We start from the raw sequence: 17,688 nt of genomic DNA, 5'->3' as shown, positions 1-17,688 counted from the left end.
CAAAGAATTTGACAACTCTGAAGGTAAAAACAGGGTCGAACCCAGAACAAGCAAGGTGTTCCTAATAATGGTGATTGTATATGACATGTAATTTATCAAACTGAAAAATATATAAATAAAACTTTATAACATTACTCCAGCTGCTTACAAATAATTAAAGATATTTTTTTTTCTTTTGGAGGTCAGAACAAAATTTAAAATAAAACATTTAGACTGTATTAAAATATTAAAAGGAAAAATATTATTTTTTATAAATTATTCTCCCTTTTAAATTTTGGAGCAACTTAAATCCTTAAAAACAACAACAACAAAACAACAACAAAACAAACAAAAAACCCCACGAAACGTGGAAATAATTATCATGTTTGAGTCATTGTGAGTTTGCTGCCAAAGTTGCTGAATAATTTTTGGAAAGGAAAACGGCTGCACGTCTGGATCTTTATTTCAACACAAAAATGAAAGCAAAACAAACTTTGCTCTTTCGCTGGCATTCATAGCAGTCGGTACGCTTAAAAAAAACAAAAAAAAGAAGTTCTAAATCCCATGACTGGCTGACTGCACTGTACATTTCCTCTCTAAAGCAGGGTGGGGCGCCCTCAAACGCCTCATCACAACAGCAACTTCACTCGGCTATAACACTGCAGCCATCTTGCACAGCGCACCGAGCGCGAATAACCTGTTAAATTCGGTTTGTTAGCTTGTCGCAAACCCAATTATTCTTCTACCAAACGACACATATTGAAATTCTTCAGCCGAATAGTTATCGTGTTAGTGTAAACACATCACTGACAGTGTAACATTTGACGAAAACAGATTATCTCCGATACGATGTTGTTCCGTCTCGAGCAGCCCCTGGAATGACAGCTGAAGCCATTGGTACCGCCTTTTACACGTGGAGCAGCCAATCACAGCTCTCAGAAGTCCCTGCTCGGAGACTTTTAGCTGTTGTGCGCAAGCGCACGTCAGTCGGTAAGTACCTCACTTTTCACAAGCTCGCAAGAGTGTGAAGATGGCGGTTGGCTCTGGCCCGCTGGAAGAGCTCTTGTTACTCACAGGGGTGAATAAAGCGGTAGTTTGTCATTCTGCACGTTCTGTAGACTCACAACTGTCGTTCTTGTGTCACAACAACCACTGGGTTAGGGACGAGGCTGCCGGTAATTACATGGCTATAGTTCCGGGACAAGGGGGTAGCTCGAGCTAATGCCCAGCTGGGACTTGGTCAAGACGATTGCTAAAGCAGGTACGCTGTAAACTACTAATGTTGTTTTTCTCTTTGTCTCTCCTACTGTAAACGGAAAGCGATCGCCGGAGCTGACAGAGAAAAGCAGCAACTGTGACATAGTCTTGCCCCATTGCATTCAAGATTGTTTGTGCGCCTTGTTAAACAAGTTGAAGTGCGGGGGGTCTCTACATAACGAGCTCCCCATGGTTCAGCTATGGACGCATCGACGGCCAGCACGGACTCCAACACGGGACACGACCCTGGCAAAACACCTGTCGTTAGTAGCGGCGTAACTTTTCTCCCTAATCATCAGGGGAAAGTGGGCTCATACTCGGCGCAGACTTTCAATGGGAGCCAAACTATGAACTCTCACAATTCAGGAAACGCTGCCACTCTCAGGGGGACGATAGTGACAAGTGGCACTGGTAGCAGCAGCAGCGCTGCGATATCTGTCACAGCTGTCAACAGTGGACCAGTGTTGTCAAAAGGGCTGGCCGGTGTCACAATGCCCCCCTCTTCAAACAGTGTAATTCAGACCCCGCTCATGAACTCTCAGAGCGTTGTGGCTTCAGCTCAGCCTGTGAGCCAAGCAACGGGACCCACTGTGACACTCGTCAGGACGCCTATGCAAACCGTTGGGTCGGGTGCAGTTTTGAATGGAAACAATAGCGCGAGCCCTTCTGTGGCGGCCAGTGCATCGAGTCAGACAGGTATCGGCATGCAAACTCCGCTTGTAAACAACGGCCAGCCTTCCAGTTCTGTGGCCATCAGCGCGGGGACGCACATCATCAAGGCAGAGCCACCCACAACAATAACAGAGTCGGCACCGCAGCCTACTGTCACTCCCGGCGCCGTCACCGTTCCCCGGACTTCTGCGGCGGCAGCTGCCGCTACTGGCGGAATCCGAGCTCTGGCACCTCAGATGCTGGCCCCAAGGCTACCCCAGGCTACACCGGGGCAACCCAGTATCCATAACATCCAGCTTCCACCGGGTGAGTGGAGTTAGTTGATAAGGCATTTGTTTCACACTTAACTGAGTCACCAGTTTAGTTCCTTTTTTGTCTTTCTGAACGATTGCAACAATGTTATCCCAGGACAGTATATATAGTACTTGCGTGCCCTCAGACTTACTACGAGAAGCACACTGAAGTCTTTAAGTCACACTAATTTGCTCATTTGTTATTTGCTGGTTACTGTTATTATGTTGATGTTTATAGTATGTTATTTTCTGTTTTCTTTTTTCTCTTTTTTTGACGGGTGTCAGGAATGGTGCTTGTACGGAGTGACAGTGGGCAGCTGCTGATGATTCCTCAGCAGGCTTTGGCCCAGATGCAAGCCCAGGCGCAGGGAGACCTGGCACCTCGGGCCACTACACCAACGAATGTGCCTCCAGGCCAGGTAAGAACATCATTTTCACAACAATTATCTTTCACTTCATATTAGTGACTCAGGCCACGTTCAGCCTGCACACAGTTGATGAAAACACCTGTTGAGCAGACTATTGGATTGCATAACTTGCAGTACATGGGGAGCAGCATTGTGGATCTTATTATTGGTCTTAAGCCTTGTAAAGCTGCAAGATTCATGCATTTTAACTTTTTATAGACTTGGATGTTGCTCGTCAACTTTTGCTTTTTGCCACTTCTTAGACTCCTGGAAACACTGTCATCAGCAGACAAGTGACTCCCAGCACCATCATCCGACCAGGCGGTCCAGCTCCTGCATCACTGACTGCAACCACTACTCTTCACAGACCACCTATCCTTCAGGTCGGTTGGCAGCGAAACATATTTGATTTCTGATGTGACTGCTTTGCAGTATTTTCTTTGTAATAGCGTGTGAGCTAGAGACACGAAATAATATTCAGAGCATGATATTTTCAGGCACATAGGCCATACAATGGAAACCTACTTAAGTTACAGTGTTTTGAGAATCGTCTGTTTGTTGTGTATAGGGAATGCTTTTAAACCCCCCAATTGCTTTTTAATTAGAAGTTATTGTGTTTATACAAAATGCGAACAATTTATGTTATGGATTTTACTTTTAGATGTCTATATGCAAGATTTAGTTTACTTAATTGCTACTTTATGCCAGAATGACTGCTATTAAGTCAATATTATATTGGGTGTAAAAGCAGTTAGAAAGCACAATTCTAGTAGTTTGGCTTAATGTTTACTTTCATGGACTGTTATACAAATGCTACTGCAGGACTGTTTTTCAGTGGTCACGTTGAGCTTTAATAGAGAAAAGAGAGGGAAAAATATCAAGTCATTTCTCTTAAGTGCATTTGAGTCAGAGTGTGAAGTCTTTTTTTCTTATTTTAATGATTACAGCTGTTTCACTGGCAAACACGAATCTACAAATGTGACATTTGCTTATTACTCACTTTATTAAGTTTAAGAGAAATGACTTCTGTACTAGGATTACTGTCATTTTACCTTCAGCTTTGTCGTTTCGCTTCCATCTATGTGGGATGATGTACAGTGAGGTTGCTCACCAGTTATAACCAGTTATCACACTGAGTTAGTCATGCATGGCATTGGGAAATCTGGCACTTGTGGACCTTGTTCGACCTGGGAAGTTATGTGTTAACACACGCAGAAATATCTCTGCAAATTCTAAACTAGTAATGAACGACAAAAAAAGAACAATGGTTATTGGTGTCCAGACTTTCAGTAATATCTTAGTGAAGCAGCAAACTGAAATTATTCTTTTAAGGAAGAGCGCCCAGCTGAGACGCTGCAAGAGAAGTGCACCTGTTTCCTTATATAAACCTGAAGATTGAATGATTTACTTGAGCAACTGTGAAATGGCTTTAAATCTCATACTGTTCTCTAATGATGCAAATAGCTGTCTTTGAAACAGTTCAGCAATCCAAATGACATAACTTTATCCTTTTTCAGAGCTCAGTTGGGGCAGCAGTACCCGGAATGACCTCTAGGACAGTGAGCCAAACAGCTGGGACCACAGTTACCTCAGTAGCATTCAGTAAAGTGAGTTGTGTCAATTGCAATAGATCGAATGGAGTTGGATGACTGTGCTTTGCTGTGTATTGTAGAGTTTATAATACTTCATGTGATGCATTTACTCTATTAGACATATAATTACTGCAAAGGTCTTGAGTCATCCCTCATTTCTTTATCTTTTGCTTACAAGGCGCCAGATTTTCTTGTCATTTTTTCAAGTGGTCTTCAGCAATAGTTCTTGAGGCTTTCTGAGGGTCTTTCAAAGTTTTTCTTTGGACATTGTCTGCTTTTCACTCATTCCAGTCCTTGGACTTAATCATTTTAAGAGGGAAATGTTTTCTTCTTCTTTTTTTAAGCCACTTAACACTGATTTATAAACCATTCAAGGATTTTTAAAAAGCACCTAACTCAATGGATGAACCAGTGTTTTGTCTATACATAACACACAACCTGACAAAGAACTGATTTTAAATTGTATATTTGGGCATTTTTTTACTAGCAGCTTGCCACGGAAATACATCATTTCTTCCCAGTTCTTTTAGTTGACTCTAGAAAAAATGTCAAAGATCAGAAAAGTTTGACAGGCATAAAATAGTACTTTAACAGCAACAAGGTGATTCCCAGAACGGTAGCTTACAGCTTACCTGAACTTAAAAACCAGACATACGGTGTAGTGTGCCCTAAAAAAACGTCTGGAAACTGGACAAGTGGAGGACAAAAGAGTGGCAGCACTAAGCCATGCTCTCAACTTTGTGGGAACAGTTTCAAAATGACTGCGCATCAGTGTACAAAGCAAGGTCCATAAAGACATGGATGAGTGAGTTTGGTATGGACAAACTTGACTGCCCTGCACAGAGTCCTGACCTCAACCTAACAGAACACCTTTGGGATGAATTAGAACAGAGACTGAGCCAGGACTTCTTGTCCAACATTAATGACCTCACAAATCCACTTTTGGAAAAAAGTCAAAAATGTCCATAATTCTCCTAAACTTTGTGGAAAGTCTTCTCTGAAGAGTTAAAGCTGCTATAGCTGCATATTAAACTCTATAGATTAGGAATGGGATATCATTCTGGTTCATATGCATGTGAAGACCTTTGGCAATTTAGTGTATGTCAAATTTGTGAGGTTTTATGGAGTCATGAATCAAAATTTTAGGTTTAATTTGTCATCAATATATACTCGGCGTGATAATAATCCCAGAGTATACCTGGATAGAGGAACACTTGGAACCATCAGTCATGGCCTCTCCAGAGCTTGGAGGTTTACATTATTAAAGCAGTGTGGGATCATCTCTACAGAACAGAACAAAAAGCCAACATTCAAAGAAGCGGAGAACTATTCCTGAAGACTACTTAAGAGTTGACAAGAAAGCTTACCTTAGAGCTCAGGCTGTGTTGAAGAATAAAAGGCGGTCATTCCAAATATTGAATTTCCACATTTTAATAAATCACAGCACACATTTTCCTGGCAAAATGTAAAGAAATGAGGACTAAAGAAAAGACGACTTGCACATTATTGTAGTGTATTTTTTTTATTTTTTTTAAAGTTACTGTGGTGTATAACAGAATGTTGTTGTTTTTTTTAAATTGGGTTTAATTGGGTTTTTCTGTTTCCTTTTTGGCAGGAGACAATTGAGAATGTGAAAAAATGCAAGAACTTCCTCTCCACACTGATCAAGCTGGCATCCAGTGGAAAGCAATCCACAGAAACTGCAGCCACTGTTAGGGAGCTGGTCAAGGATCTGCTAGTGAGTAAACCTGAGGCTCTCTCCACACTGATATCATTACAAAATGCATCATAAGCTTTTTAAATAGAGAGAAACACCCACTAGTATGAGATTCATTTTCTAAGAGAAGCAGGCAGGCAGGGGGGGATAGGATGGGTTTGATGTGGGTGCACATCAAACACATACATACCACCTATGTATACAACTCAAAAAAGAGAAAGAGAGACCTTTTGGAAGTGATTCTGAATGTATTTTTTGTGTAAAAACTCCTGGATTGTGTTTTAGATTGGACGCACAGACGGTACAGTCACCCACATTCAGCTGTCATTATGTTATTGTGTTTTATTAGGAGGGCAAACTGGAAGCTGAAGAGTTCACCAGCAGATTGTACAAAGAGCTCAACTCCTCACCCCAACCTTATCTTGTGCCTTTCCTCAAGGTAAGTATAATTATTGCATCTTTTTACAGTGACCATTAAAATGCGAGGCTTTGTGTGTGCATTTCCTTTAAGTTTGTACATAAGGGTATTGTAAGGGTAATATTTGTCCAACTGTCTTCATTTTTTAGAGAAGCCTCCCAGCTTTGAGGCAGCTCACCCCAGACTCAGCAGCTTTCATCCAGCAGAGTCAGCTCGCCCAGCCAGCCTCAGGTTCAGTCTCCTCCACCTCTACCACTCCTACTACAGTGGTCCTCGGTAGCCCAGCCCCTCGCCTTCCTACACCAGTCAGTAGGCCCCTGCTCCAGCCAGGCATTAACAAACCAGGACAAATGCCCTCACTGGTAAGTAAAATTCATTTAGATGTTGACTCAGGTAGCTCTTGTTCCAGTTAGATGTTACAAGATGTTTAATTGACGTTACACCTCACTGAATAAATGCTGCGTTCTTTCTGTAGAGCATTGAAACTGAAACCTCTACACACAGAAATGATGTTTTCTTGACTTCTGAATTCTTGCTTATTCTGCTCCAAAAAGTCTTTGAAGTAATATTGATACTTATTAGATGAGGTGCTAATTAGCAGACGATCCTAAAATCTGGCATTCCACCTATTTAAATGGGGAGAAGACCTCATTTAGCTGTTTAGTATCACTGTGTTCACCAAAGAAAAGAGTTGTTTAAGGAATAAAGGACCAAAGCATTGCCAAGCATGGTGAAGATAAAGGCTAAAAGAGTCCCCAAGCATCTGATCACTGCTGACTTGCACACATCATATTTAATGGCTATTTGGTTATTGATGTTGTAGTGCACCAATGAATGAACTGGGCAGAAAGGTGGGAGAAGCCACCCAGTAAATCTGAGAGAATTCTGCATAGTTTACTCAGACTAGCAGCAGAGTAATGTAGAAGTCTCATCTAGAACGGTTTCAGAAATTCTACACTACAAAATATTCAATATGTCTGTGAAGGTTCTCAGTCATCCAGGTCATGGTAACCTAAGAAGCTTGGAAAGAAAAGCGACTGGACTTCTTTAAGACATTTCTTGAAGACGTTTTTCCTCTCATGAAACTAAAGAAACTTCTCAGATGAGAGGTTAAATGTCTTCAAGAAATGTCTTAAAAAAGTCCAGTCAGTCACCACTGCTACATTAGGCTTTATCTAACAGATGTGTGAAGTAAAAATGAGATGGCAAGAAGTTCTGAAGGAGTTTCACTATTTACTTAATAACAATAATACAGCGTACAATATAATACTTTTCAACTTTTACCCTTTCAGGTTCTCCAGCCTCAGCAGCAAAGAGCACTTCTGAGACCTCAGGTAACCTTTCCGACAACCCCCGTGATGACTCTCAGGAATCAGGCCCCTAGTCACATCGTGCTGGGACAGCAGCAGGTCCACCTTAAGGAGCTACAACCAGGTGAGGATGTCAGTCTAACAACACTTCTGAATGTGTGTATTTGTGCATGTGCACCTTTTATTGGGTGATTCGCAGTATTTGTTTTTTTGTGAGTCAATGTACTTAATCTGTTTTGTCCCTGCTAGTTCCCCTGAGGCCAGAGGGGCCGCCTGGTTCTAAACAAGTCCTTGTTGCAGCCTTGACCCCAGCTCAAAAAAACAAGCTCAAAGAGGCGGGTGGTACTTTCAAGTAAGTGACATTTAAATGAGTCCTTCTAGTTTTGTTTGTTATCAACAAAAGGTTTACATGAAAGATGAAAACCAGCAACTATAGTTAAGTAATAATTAAAGGCTTAAGTAAATGTCAATGCATCTTTTCATTGCTTCAAAAACTCTAGCTGGCTCTAAACGGGATTAAAAATTGAATTGATAGTTTTGAAGTCTTAGTATTGTGCGCCATATTTCATGAATGAATTTCATGATGAATTTTTTTACTTGCTGTCTATTGACAGAGATGATGATGACATCAATGACGTAGCCTCCATGGCCGGAGTGAACCTGTCAGAAGAGAGCGCCAATATCCTCGCCACCAATTCCATTACAGTGGGAGCGGTGACGCATTCCTGTAAGGACGAAGCGTTTCTCTCCTGTGCCGTACTGCAGAGGAAAATGCTTGAGATCGGTGAGACACTACAGGTTTCTCAAGTGATGCTGACATTCTTTGAGCTGTCCACCACATTGGATGTAATACAAGTGCCATTTGCAAACGAAAAATGTGCATTCCCTGAGTGGTTTGCAAGTATTTCCTGGAAGGTTGACAATGGTCACAAGCAGGGTGCTGCACTAAAATCTTTCTTATGATAAGCTACTAGAACGCCAAAAATGCCTGAAGTTTGCCGACTTGTCTGCAAATACTTTCTAAGTACTAGTCAAGCAGACTAGACAATGTTCTCCTTCAAAGTAAAAGGTTTGCCTTTGTGTTGGAGCCAACATTTCCAGTTACTTTCCACAGTTATACTGTAGCTCGGAAAGTAGCTGGAAAGTGTTGCGTGGAAGTCTGCTAGTGACCAAAGTAACTGCAAGGTTTTTGCCATCTTGTGAGGTAAATGGTGAATGGTCCGGTTCTTATATAGAGCTTTTCTATTCTACCAGAACACTCAAAGCGCTTTCTGTTGAGCGAATCATTGTCAGGAGTCATTGAATGGTCTCTAGGGGCTTTAGCACTAGATTTCCCAGGTACAATCAACCTCGAGCAACAACTTTCATCCCGTCTTTTTCTCTCACAATGGATGGCTACCAGATGGTCACCCACCACTGTGGGTGTTACTGCGGCCTTATTCACTTTATCCTACACTGTAACTATCAACATCCAAAATGGAAGACAAGATAAAGTCACGTGGTTTAGCACTCAGATGCCTGCAAAATCCAATACGACGTTTGTTGTTTTATGAGCCTCATAACACTGTTGTGGTTTTTCTGCTCCAGGTAGGAGGTATGGTGTAACAGAACTCGGTCCTGAGGTGGTGAACTACGTCTCGCACGCTGCTCAACAGCATCTTCAGAACCTACTTGAAAAAGTCTCCCAAGTAGCCCAGCAGAAAAACATCACTTTCAAGGTTTGTAGCCGCAAAATGTTTTTCCATTTGGTTTTAATGTCCAAATGATAGGTATGTCTTGCAGTAAATGAGTTGGAACACAGCCTATTTAATATAAAATCTTAACACCTCTTTCACTTGGCAGGAGGATAACAACCATGAGCAGAGCAGCGATGTTCGTACTCAGCTGAAATTCTTCGAGCAGTTGGACCAGTTAGAGAAACAACGAAAAGAGGAGCAGGAGAGAGAGATCCTCCTGAAGGCAGCTAAGGTACAGCATCGCTGACAGATATCAGTATATTTTGTCTACAGGCTTACATTGATGTTGAATGGATCTCAGTGCTTGCACCACGTGGTCTTAGGTGTTTTTTTTGTTGTTGTTGTTTTTCCCTGCGTGCAATGCGTTCTTAGTTAGTTTTTTTTTTCTTTGTTTAATTTGTTGCATCTTTCTTGTGTTTCTGCAGTCTCGAGCTCGGCAAGAGGATCCAGAACAGCTGCGTCTCAAGCAGAAGGCAAAAGAGGTACAATAAAAAGACGACTGTCCACAAAGTTTGTTTCCCTATATTTATGTAGTGTATGATGAATTTGCGTGTGTGTGTTTGTGTTGTATAGATGCAACAGCAGGAGTTGGCTCAAATGAGACAAAGGGAGGCCAACCTGACAGCTCTGGCAGCCATTGGCCCCAGGAAGAAGAAGAGGAATCTGGAATCACCGTCCTCTTCTGCTTCAGCCGAGGTGACATAAAACAAGAAAATCTCTTTTGTCTTTTTCATTTGCACAGATTTAGCAAGGTGTTGAAAACATTTCTCAAAGGTTTTGGGCCATAATGACAGGATAGCATCACATAGTTAGTGCAGGTTTGTGAGCACATCCGGGATGTGAAGTTCACGTTTAATCACATGTACAGTTCTACTGTATCTTCCCGTTCAACCTGACAACATGCCCGGTGTGGGGGGAAAGAGACCAGTGTCTGTGTGCAGAAGTCCAGACGTGTGTTGCGTGCATCTGTGCACATGCGTTGGTTATATCTGGGGGTGCAAGATCAAACTGTGGCTTGGTAGATTTAATTTATTATCAATCTCAGAATAATGATATTAAAAATGACATTAATTTATTGCATGAGTTGGGAAATTAGATCATTGATTGATTAGAGAGCCATCACCAGTCATGACCCTAGTATACAGTGATTGTAAAGGGGAGGACGTGGTGTTTAAATGATGGTCAGTTGGGGCCCTAAGTGTTCCAAGAAAATATCCCCACTCCATTTCACCACCAGCAATCTGAATTGTTGCTAGAAAGCTGGATGGATCCATGCTTTCCTGTTGTTCGTACCAAATTCCGACCCTACTATTTGAATGATATCTTTTCAATTTTTTGTTGTCCAGTTTTGGTGAGGCTGGGTGAACTGTAGCCTCAGTTTCCTGTTCTTAACTAACAGGCGTGGCACCCGTGTGCGCTTCCGCTGCTGCAGCCCATCTAGATCGAGGTTCAGTATATTGTGCTTTCAGAGATGATTGTCTACATACCTTGATTGTAACTTGTACTTATTTAAGTTACTGTTGCCTTCCTATAAGCTCAAAGCAGTGTGGCTATTCTTCTCTGGCAGCAACAATTTTTGTCCAGAGGACTGCCTGGTAGAAACCCCAGAGATGGTTGTTTTGGAAAATTCCAGAAGATCAGTTTCTGAAATACTCAGAGCAGCAGCCTGTCTGTCAGAGTTCAAAGTCAATTCAGTCGCATTTCATCCCCACTCAGATTCTCAGTTTGAATCTGAGCAGGTCATTTTGACCACGTCCACTTTCCTAACGCACTGCGTTACTGCCACATGATTGGCTGATTTAATAGTTGTGTTAGCAAGTAGTTGAACAGGTGTACTTAATGAAGTGGCCAGTGGGCAGACTTGTAAATGTGATGAATAGTTATAAATTAAACTATGTGTGTATAAATGTGTGCATAAATTTATTAATGTGTGTATAAATACCTGTCAGAAAGTCGTCGTGGATGTTTATCTGACAGCCTCCTTAATAACAGACCGTGTCATCTTGAGTTTATGTAGAACTTTGGTTTACTTCCTTGTGGAGGGCAGTATTTGCTACGGTGCTTGAACAAAAAGAGAACAGAGGACCGCACGACTCAATGGCACAGACGTTATGTAGAAAGGTTGGATATGTCATAGCTGGTGCCAGATGGATAGCGTATCACCTTGTGTTCAGATTCCACTGGGTGCATTAAGAAGATTTGCTTCTCCTGATTTTTTTTTTCTGCATAATATATTTGTCATAAAGAAATGGCTAACATTGGCAATAACTGTCCATTTTTCTCCCCGGAGATCGCTAGAGCCAGACAAAGTTAATTTGGTGACAGGCTGTCACTGAGAGTCCACTCTAGCCTGACAAAAACCTGCTAGCAGTTATCTGAGCACTGCTGAGAAAGTAACAGAATAAGACCTGTCATTAAATCAGCCAGAGCATTACACTCATGCACAATGTCAACTGATAGATCACATGTAAACAGGTCACTAGATAAATTCATTTAAGACAATGGAACAGCCACTGTTGTTTCTCACACTGTGACTAGTGCTTCCTTATGCTTCCTGCACACAGGGTTTTTCTCTAAAACCTTCCAGCCTGATCTAACTGAGGGAAAAAGTTCTAAAATTTTAACTAAGCGCCAACATCTCAGTCCTTGAGAAAGTGGTTTATCCTATCATCATTTCTTTACTTTGTGTCTGTTTACTTTGATCTCTCTTATATTGTCAGTGCCTTACAGTACACGATTACACCTTTTTTTTTTTTTTTTTTTTCAGTCAAAAAGTTAAAAAAAAGTCTATTTCTTCTGGTTAATTTCAGAATCTTGCAATAAACTTCTCTCCTTTGTTTAATCTGCTTATATTATATTGGTTAACATTATTATTTAACTGAGAAAAGCTTAAAAAATATCCAGATAAATGTGAACACGTGCAAACCCATTCAGTCATTAAACTCTGCTGCCGCCAGTAACAGATGTCACACGCTCCCTTTCTTATGCCCCTCTCCCTTATCTTGCAGGGATCGGGAACAGGTCCCTCTCTGTCTGGTGGGCCTGCTTCATCAGGCTCCAGACCCACACGGCAGCGCATCACGCGCGTCAATCTCAGGGACCTGCTCTTCTGTTTGGAGAATGAGAGATTTACCAGTCGCTCCCATTTCCTCTACAAGGGCTTTCTCAAATAGGCTTGATGTCAAAGAGGAGAGGTGAGGAGGAGGAGGAGGGGGCGGGCAGGAGACAATGAAGTGTATGGAGAGACCAACAGCTCCCACCACAGAGAGGGAGCATAAGAGACTCTTGTATGTGAAGAGGAGGAGAAAAGGCGACCTGGCACATTATAAGGTTTATCAGATGCACCTGATTACCTGAAATACAATAGTAGCCATATTGGATGGCCTCTCTACCTCCCTCCTCATATAATGCCTATTTCCTTTCAGAGCAGTCACTGACCGAGACCCTTTTTATTTAATCTTTTGTCATGATGGTGCAAAAAAAAGAATATGTTTTAAGAAGAAGTTTTTTTTGTATGAGTAAATGAAATATTGTACAATTATGCACTGTAACATAGTACAGTTTATTTTCTAAACGTTTGTATGCATATTAGGCTTGAAAGCAATGAAATCATTTGTTTTATTAGACACACCAAGAAATTTTATTGATGATTGATTTTTATGTGTTGGTTTCTGCAGAATTAGTTTGAACTCCAAACTGTGTAACCTACTGAGTTGCCTTCCTATGTATAAGCCATACAGCCATCCCTAAGCAATCAAGCCCCGGTGTTACTAATGAAGCCGTAGCTCACTCAATATCTGTCAACTTTACTTGATTTTTTTTCCCTCCACTGTATTTATTTACTAAACTCATGGTTAAATTAATGTCTAGTTATTTATTTAATTTCATGTCACACCTCATTTGCTTCATGTAGCTTAAATTCCAAACAAAATGTGCATTTAGGACATGTTAAAAATTAGTGTATAGCTTTCAGTGTGTGAAGGCCAGGGGTGCTCTTTGTTTTCTTTTTCTTGTTTTGAATCTGCAAATGTTACTTTTAAAATTAGTTCTATATGTATTGATTTCTAAAACGTAGATTTCTGAAGGCTTTTAACCTGTATTGCTATACCAAACATACATCTACCTGAAACTCTATTTTTGTAGTTGCCCACCAACACATTTTTACTCTTCTAATGGTGACTGACAGTGTTCTCCAATCATTTCTTTACCTGCTTTTATTTTGGTGTGCTACTGGACAGCCCCTTAGGATTTTGGTATCAATGACTTCAAAAACTGGAGTTTCTTCCTGTATATTTGTAAATGGTACACCTAGTTTTACACATGGTTTTGTATAGAATTGAGAATTTATGCATACAGCAGTAAGAAAATCACATTTTCTCTATTAAAAAGTTTGAATAAATAATGATTTTACAGTAATCGATGTGGTTGCGTCTTTAAAGTGATTTCTGAGAGTCATAAATCATAATTTTCTTATGTACTTTTTTTTGTAGGGCACTAGGGGGCAGCATTGCATTATTGGAACTGGCTATACACAGGGTTTGGTAGTGATATTTCTGAGCTAAATGCCTTTAATTCCTTCTTACTCTACCTGTTCACAGATAATTCTACTTAATCCTCTAACATCTGTAAAGCCACATGTACCACACTCTGCGTGTCCCCACGGGGCTATACAACCATCTATTAAGCAAAACTCCCAGGAGCAAAACACTCAGCTCTTAACCCAAAAATGAAATCATGCACGCAGTCTGCTACCAGTCTGTCCGCTTCTTTGTGGAGCTGTCTTGTTCGAGTCCGTCTCCATTATCAGCCCACACAGTGCACTGGCAACAGCTGCCACATCAGCTGCTACATTCACTATAAACCATAGGCTGGAAGTAATTAGGCCATTCTGCCACTGGGACAGTAGCCTGATGTTACATTGATTAGGAGCAGCTTTCGTATCTGTGCCGACCAAACGGGAACAATAATATTTGGATCCATCAGTGGTTATGAACCATAGTTTCTTTTTTTTTTCTAATGAAAGTTGATCTGGAAGCCACTAGATGGCAATAGCTCATTTCTTCTCATTGCTAGGCTGTGTTCCTCTTAATACTTAAAATCCTGGTTACATTTGGGTGAGTTTAGAGTTCATGTGTTCATATGTTTACACCCGCAATACAGACCTCCAGTTAAGACTGCCGTTCACTTGGTGTTTTGCATAACATTTGGCATCAGAAGGAGATGCAGTCTGCTGTTAATAATATAAAAGCATGGCGCTGCTGCGAGAAAGCACAGACGTGAAGAAAAAAAAAAAGCAAGCTTTTGGCCACGAGTACAGAACCAGTGTGGCGTGACAGTCCCTCTGTCTGGTGGCGGTGGTGATTCAGGTAAGGCCTTGCCCCTTGTGCCTCAGCCCAATCCAATATTTTTCCATGTAATCCCCCTTCCACTCCTCAACACTGCTGCTCTTTCAGAGTTAAGTCCACATAAGCTCCCACTTGAGTGCCAGAGGCAGAGCAACAACAGTGATGGCGCGGTTGCCTAGCGACGTCTCAGTCGCTGCACCTGAGGGTGTTGGGTAAACACCCTGAGCCTGCCTGAGGGAAGAGCAGAGAAGTGACATCACTGTTTCCTTCCATGACATTTATTAAAGAGGGCTGTTATTAATTTCTTACACCGACTCTTGTCATCCTTCTTTCACCCCAGGGTGAGATTACATAATAAATTGAAAACAAGTTTTGCGCGCGTGCACGCATGCTCTTGAATGCTTCACTGTTATGTAGCTGTGGGTAGTTTTGTCAGATTCCAAGATGGGATTTGACTGATCTCATAGTGCCTCTCAGCAGGGTGTTCCTCTTGCACTTTTATGATAAGCCTCCTGTCTAAAAAGTCTGTGCTTGTTTACGCTTGTAGAGGGGCTCAGTTTTAATGATGGTTAGAGGCTGATAAAAGGTCCCCTAGCCCCCATTACTTACAAGAATTTGAAGCCTATGAAATTCTTTATTAAGGTAAGACCCCTATAGCCACATGAATAAGAGGGATGTGAAATTTCTAACTTTGACGTTACTTTGCAGCCAAATGAATTCAAAGTCGCATTCATAATCCGACTGTATTCATGCTGTGAGACAAATGCAATAGTAAAAGTCAGTTAATCAATTTTATCCTTTTCAACGCCTCCTTGCATAATGTTGATTAAGCTTTGAGCTTATGAATAAAACTCCCTCCCAGGAGGGACATAAAAATGTGATTTGAATGAACTGATGTGGCACAGTGTGATTCAGTCGCCGCACTTTATCATCCATTAGGATGCACAAACCCACTAGCCCATAACTACTTTTATTCTCAAATGAAAGAGATTTTTTTTTTTTTGCCCTCCCTTGAGGAAAGAAACTTTCCAATGTAACATGCAGCAACAGTTCATTAGTTTACATTTCCTCACATCACCAGTTCATGTGTGTTTGTGCCCTTGGCCCACCCAAGCTAATGCTGACTTTAAGACTCTTTTGTTATGGGGGTCATGCAGGGCAGCCTGCTTTGGCCCAGAGATACTATAATAAGGCCAGTGTTTATGAGCGCTGCTGAAATGGGTTTGTAGGCGAGGCTGAACCTGTGCGGTATTGACGCAGGGGTTAATAGCCTGTTGGCCTCTTTAATGGAGCTGGATCAGGCCAGGCAGCAGGCACTGTCAGCCCACAGAGGAAGAGCCTCTCTGTTTACAAAGTCATCTCTAATTTGAAGAGGAATAGTCACCAAGGGGTGTACATACGTTGGTGACTTGCATCTAAAGACGCACTTATGTGCCTTGCCAGACTGTTTGCAGGACAGTTTACAGTGCTTTGCTGTATACACTGATCCACTGAAAAAGTCACAAAGCTAATGTTCATTGTCTTGTTATAATACAACATTTTGCCAGGAAATCTTTGTTCCTGACCTGACAGTCATTCGTTTGTTTCTTTGACACTACCACCCACTGCTAGTATCACACCCCAACAGCAGCAGTCTCCCCCAGTAGGGTGATGTACGGCACTACACCACAAAACCTTTGTTTTGGAGATGCTCAGGGAACATCTCCAACTGAGATACTGACCCAGCCTCCAACCTCCCTGATGCCCCTCTGATGGAGCAGCTGCTAGATAGGCCTGAACCACCTGCTGCTGACACCTACTTATTTGCACTAGATATAAAGTAATAAGAGGCTGATGTGACTATCATTAGTTTGGCTGTATATTCAACTTTGCGGATTAATATCTTAATGGCACCCCCCCCCCCCCCCCCCAAAAAAAACCCACAAACAAACAAACAAACAAACAAACAAACAAACAAACAAACAATTTTGAGATATTAAATTGTAAATCATGATGGGAAGCAGTGGATTAGTGCACATTAATCGGAGGCTCTGCAAATATAAAACAGAAATCAAATATTAAAATATATATAAATGACCACCAGTCAATTATAGGCACAAGCACTCACCTTTAAGCCCTGTTAAAGATTCAGAGGCATGACTGAATTGTACAGAGGTTTTTTCTTTGGGTAGACTTCACCATGAAACATGCACAAATGATGCCCTATACATAGTGTAAGTAGTCTACACATAAGACCTGAAGTGGTAGTAAAATTAATGTTATTGTTGTATCTACAAGATAAACTATGTTCCACATGTATTGTGATCAATTATTTATTCACACTAATGATGGTGCTATACATGCATTATTCATAGTAAGCTCTGGTGTTCCTCAAGTGATGCTGACAGGGGGAAATGGAGGGGCAGATGGGAATGTAAGCTTGATTGTACCCTGAAGGACACCAGAGACTGACTTGGCTGCAAAGGAATCGTCCCATACCATTTAGAGATGTAGCCAGAGTCCTGGGGAAGGCACTTAACCTGTGGCTGAGGTGAAGAATTACATCCACTTGATTGGAACAGCTGTTCGGCTTGAGGATGCAGCTCGGATTTCCCACTGCACTCTAGCATGTAATCACATAGAGACGCTGGCCTGTGCAGAGCTGCTGAGCATCAGTAGCAGCACGTTCTTGTATGTTCTTGTACAGCTGTTAGCAACAAACCGTATCCCATGATTCATTCAAGAGATTATATTATATCATACTGTTCGTGCTTATCATTGGGAATGTGTTCGGACAGTAATTTCAGCTATTAAAAAATGTTAGAAAATGTTTTTATTCAGCTCCAAACACCTTGGATTCTCAAAATGCATTTCAGTCCTAAGTCATGTGTATAGGAATTTCTTTTACTTATGTATTAATCACATTATTTTATTGTATAATGCCTTGGTGCCACTGGATTTTAACAAGTCTCACACTCATACA

At 41.4% G+C, this 17,688-nt stretch overlaps 1 protein-coding gene across 3 annotated transcripts; it reads left to right on the top strand.

The window, feature by feature from the left end:
* Positions 1 to 664: 664 nt before the first annotated feature.
* On the top strand, positions 665 to 13,797 carry taf4a (TAF4A RNA polymerase II, TATA box binding protein (TBP)-associated factor). 3 transcript variants are annotated; one of them, XM_004574146.3, is made up of 16 exons: positions 665 to 969; positions 1,300 to 2,214; positions 2,487 to 2,620; positions 2,872 to 2,991; positions 4,126 to 4,215; positions 5,816 to 5,938; positions 6,267 to 6,356; positions 6,485 to 6,697; positions 7,628 to 7,769; positions 7,895 to 7,997; positions 8,260 to 8,429; positions 9,233 to 9,363; positions 9,488 to 9,613; positions 9,807 to 9,863; positions 9,955 to 10,077; positions 12,390 to 13,797. In XM_004574146.3, exons 2-16 carry the CDS (start codon positions 1,437 to 1,439, stop codon positions 12,552 to 12,554), a joined length of 2,565 nt encoding a protein of 854 aa, XP_004574203.1. In that variant the 5' UTR covers positions 665 to 969; positions 1,300 to 1,436; the 3' UTR covers positions 12,555 to 13,797. The 3 variants fall into 3 exon arrangements, with proteins under 3 accessions (XP_004574203.1, XP_004574202.1, XP_004574201.1); XM_004574145.5 differs by lacking the exon at positions 665 to 969 and adding an exon at positions 977 to 1,057; XM_004574144.6 differs by lacking the exon at positions 665 to 969 and adding an exon at positions 983 to 1,154.
* Positions 13,798 to 17,688: the final 3,891 nt, after the last annotated feature.

The sequence above is a fragment of the Maylandia zebra genome, linkage group LG5 (genome assembly GCF_041146795.1).
Source record: "Maylandia zebra isolate NMK-2024a linkage group LG5, Mzebra_GT3a, whole genome shotgun sequence".
NCBI lineage: Eukaryota > Metazoa > Chordata > Actinopteri > Cichliformes > Cichlidae > Maylandia > Maylandia zebra.
Note: the sequence above shows the minus strand (reverse complement) of the source record. Positions and strands in the feature narration are given on the sequence as shown.

Coding starts and splice junctions, on each gene's coding strand:
- taf4a (XM_004574146.3), top strand. CDS start 1,437: ATGGACGCATCGACGGCCAGCACGGACTCCAACACGGGACACGACCCT. Junction 2,992..4,125: donor ACAGACCACCTATCCTTCAG/GTCGGTTGGCAG, acceptor ATCCTTTTTCAG/AGCTCAGTTGGGGCAGCAGT. Junction 10,078..12,389: donor CCTCTTCTGCTTCAGCCGAG/GTGACATAAAAC, acceptor CTTATCTTGCAG/GGATCGGGAACAGGTCCCTC.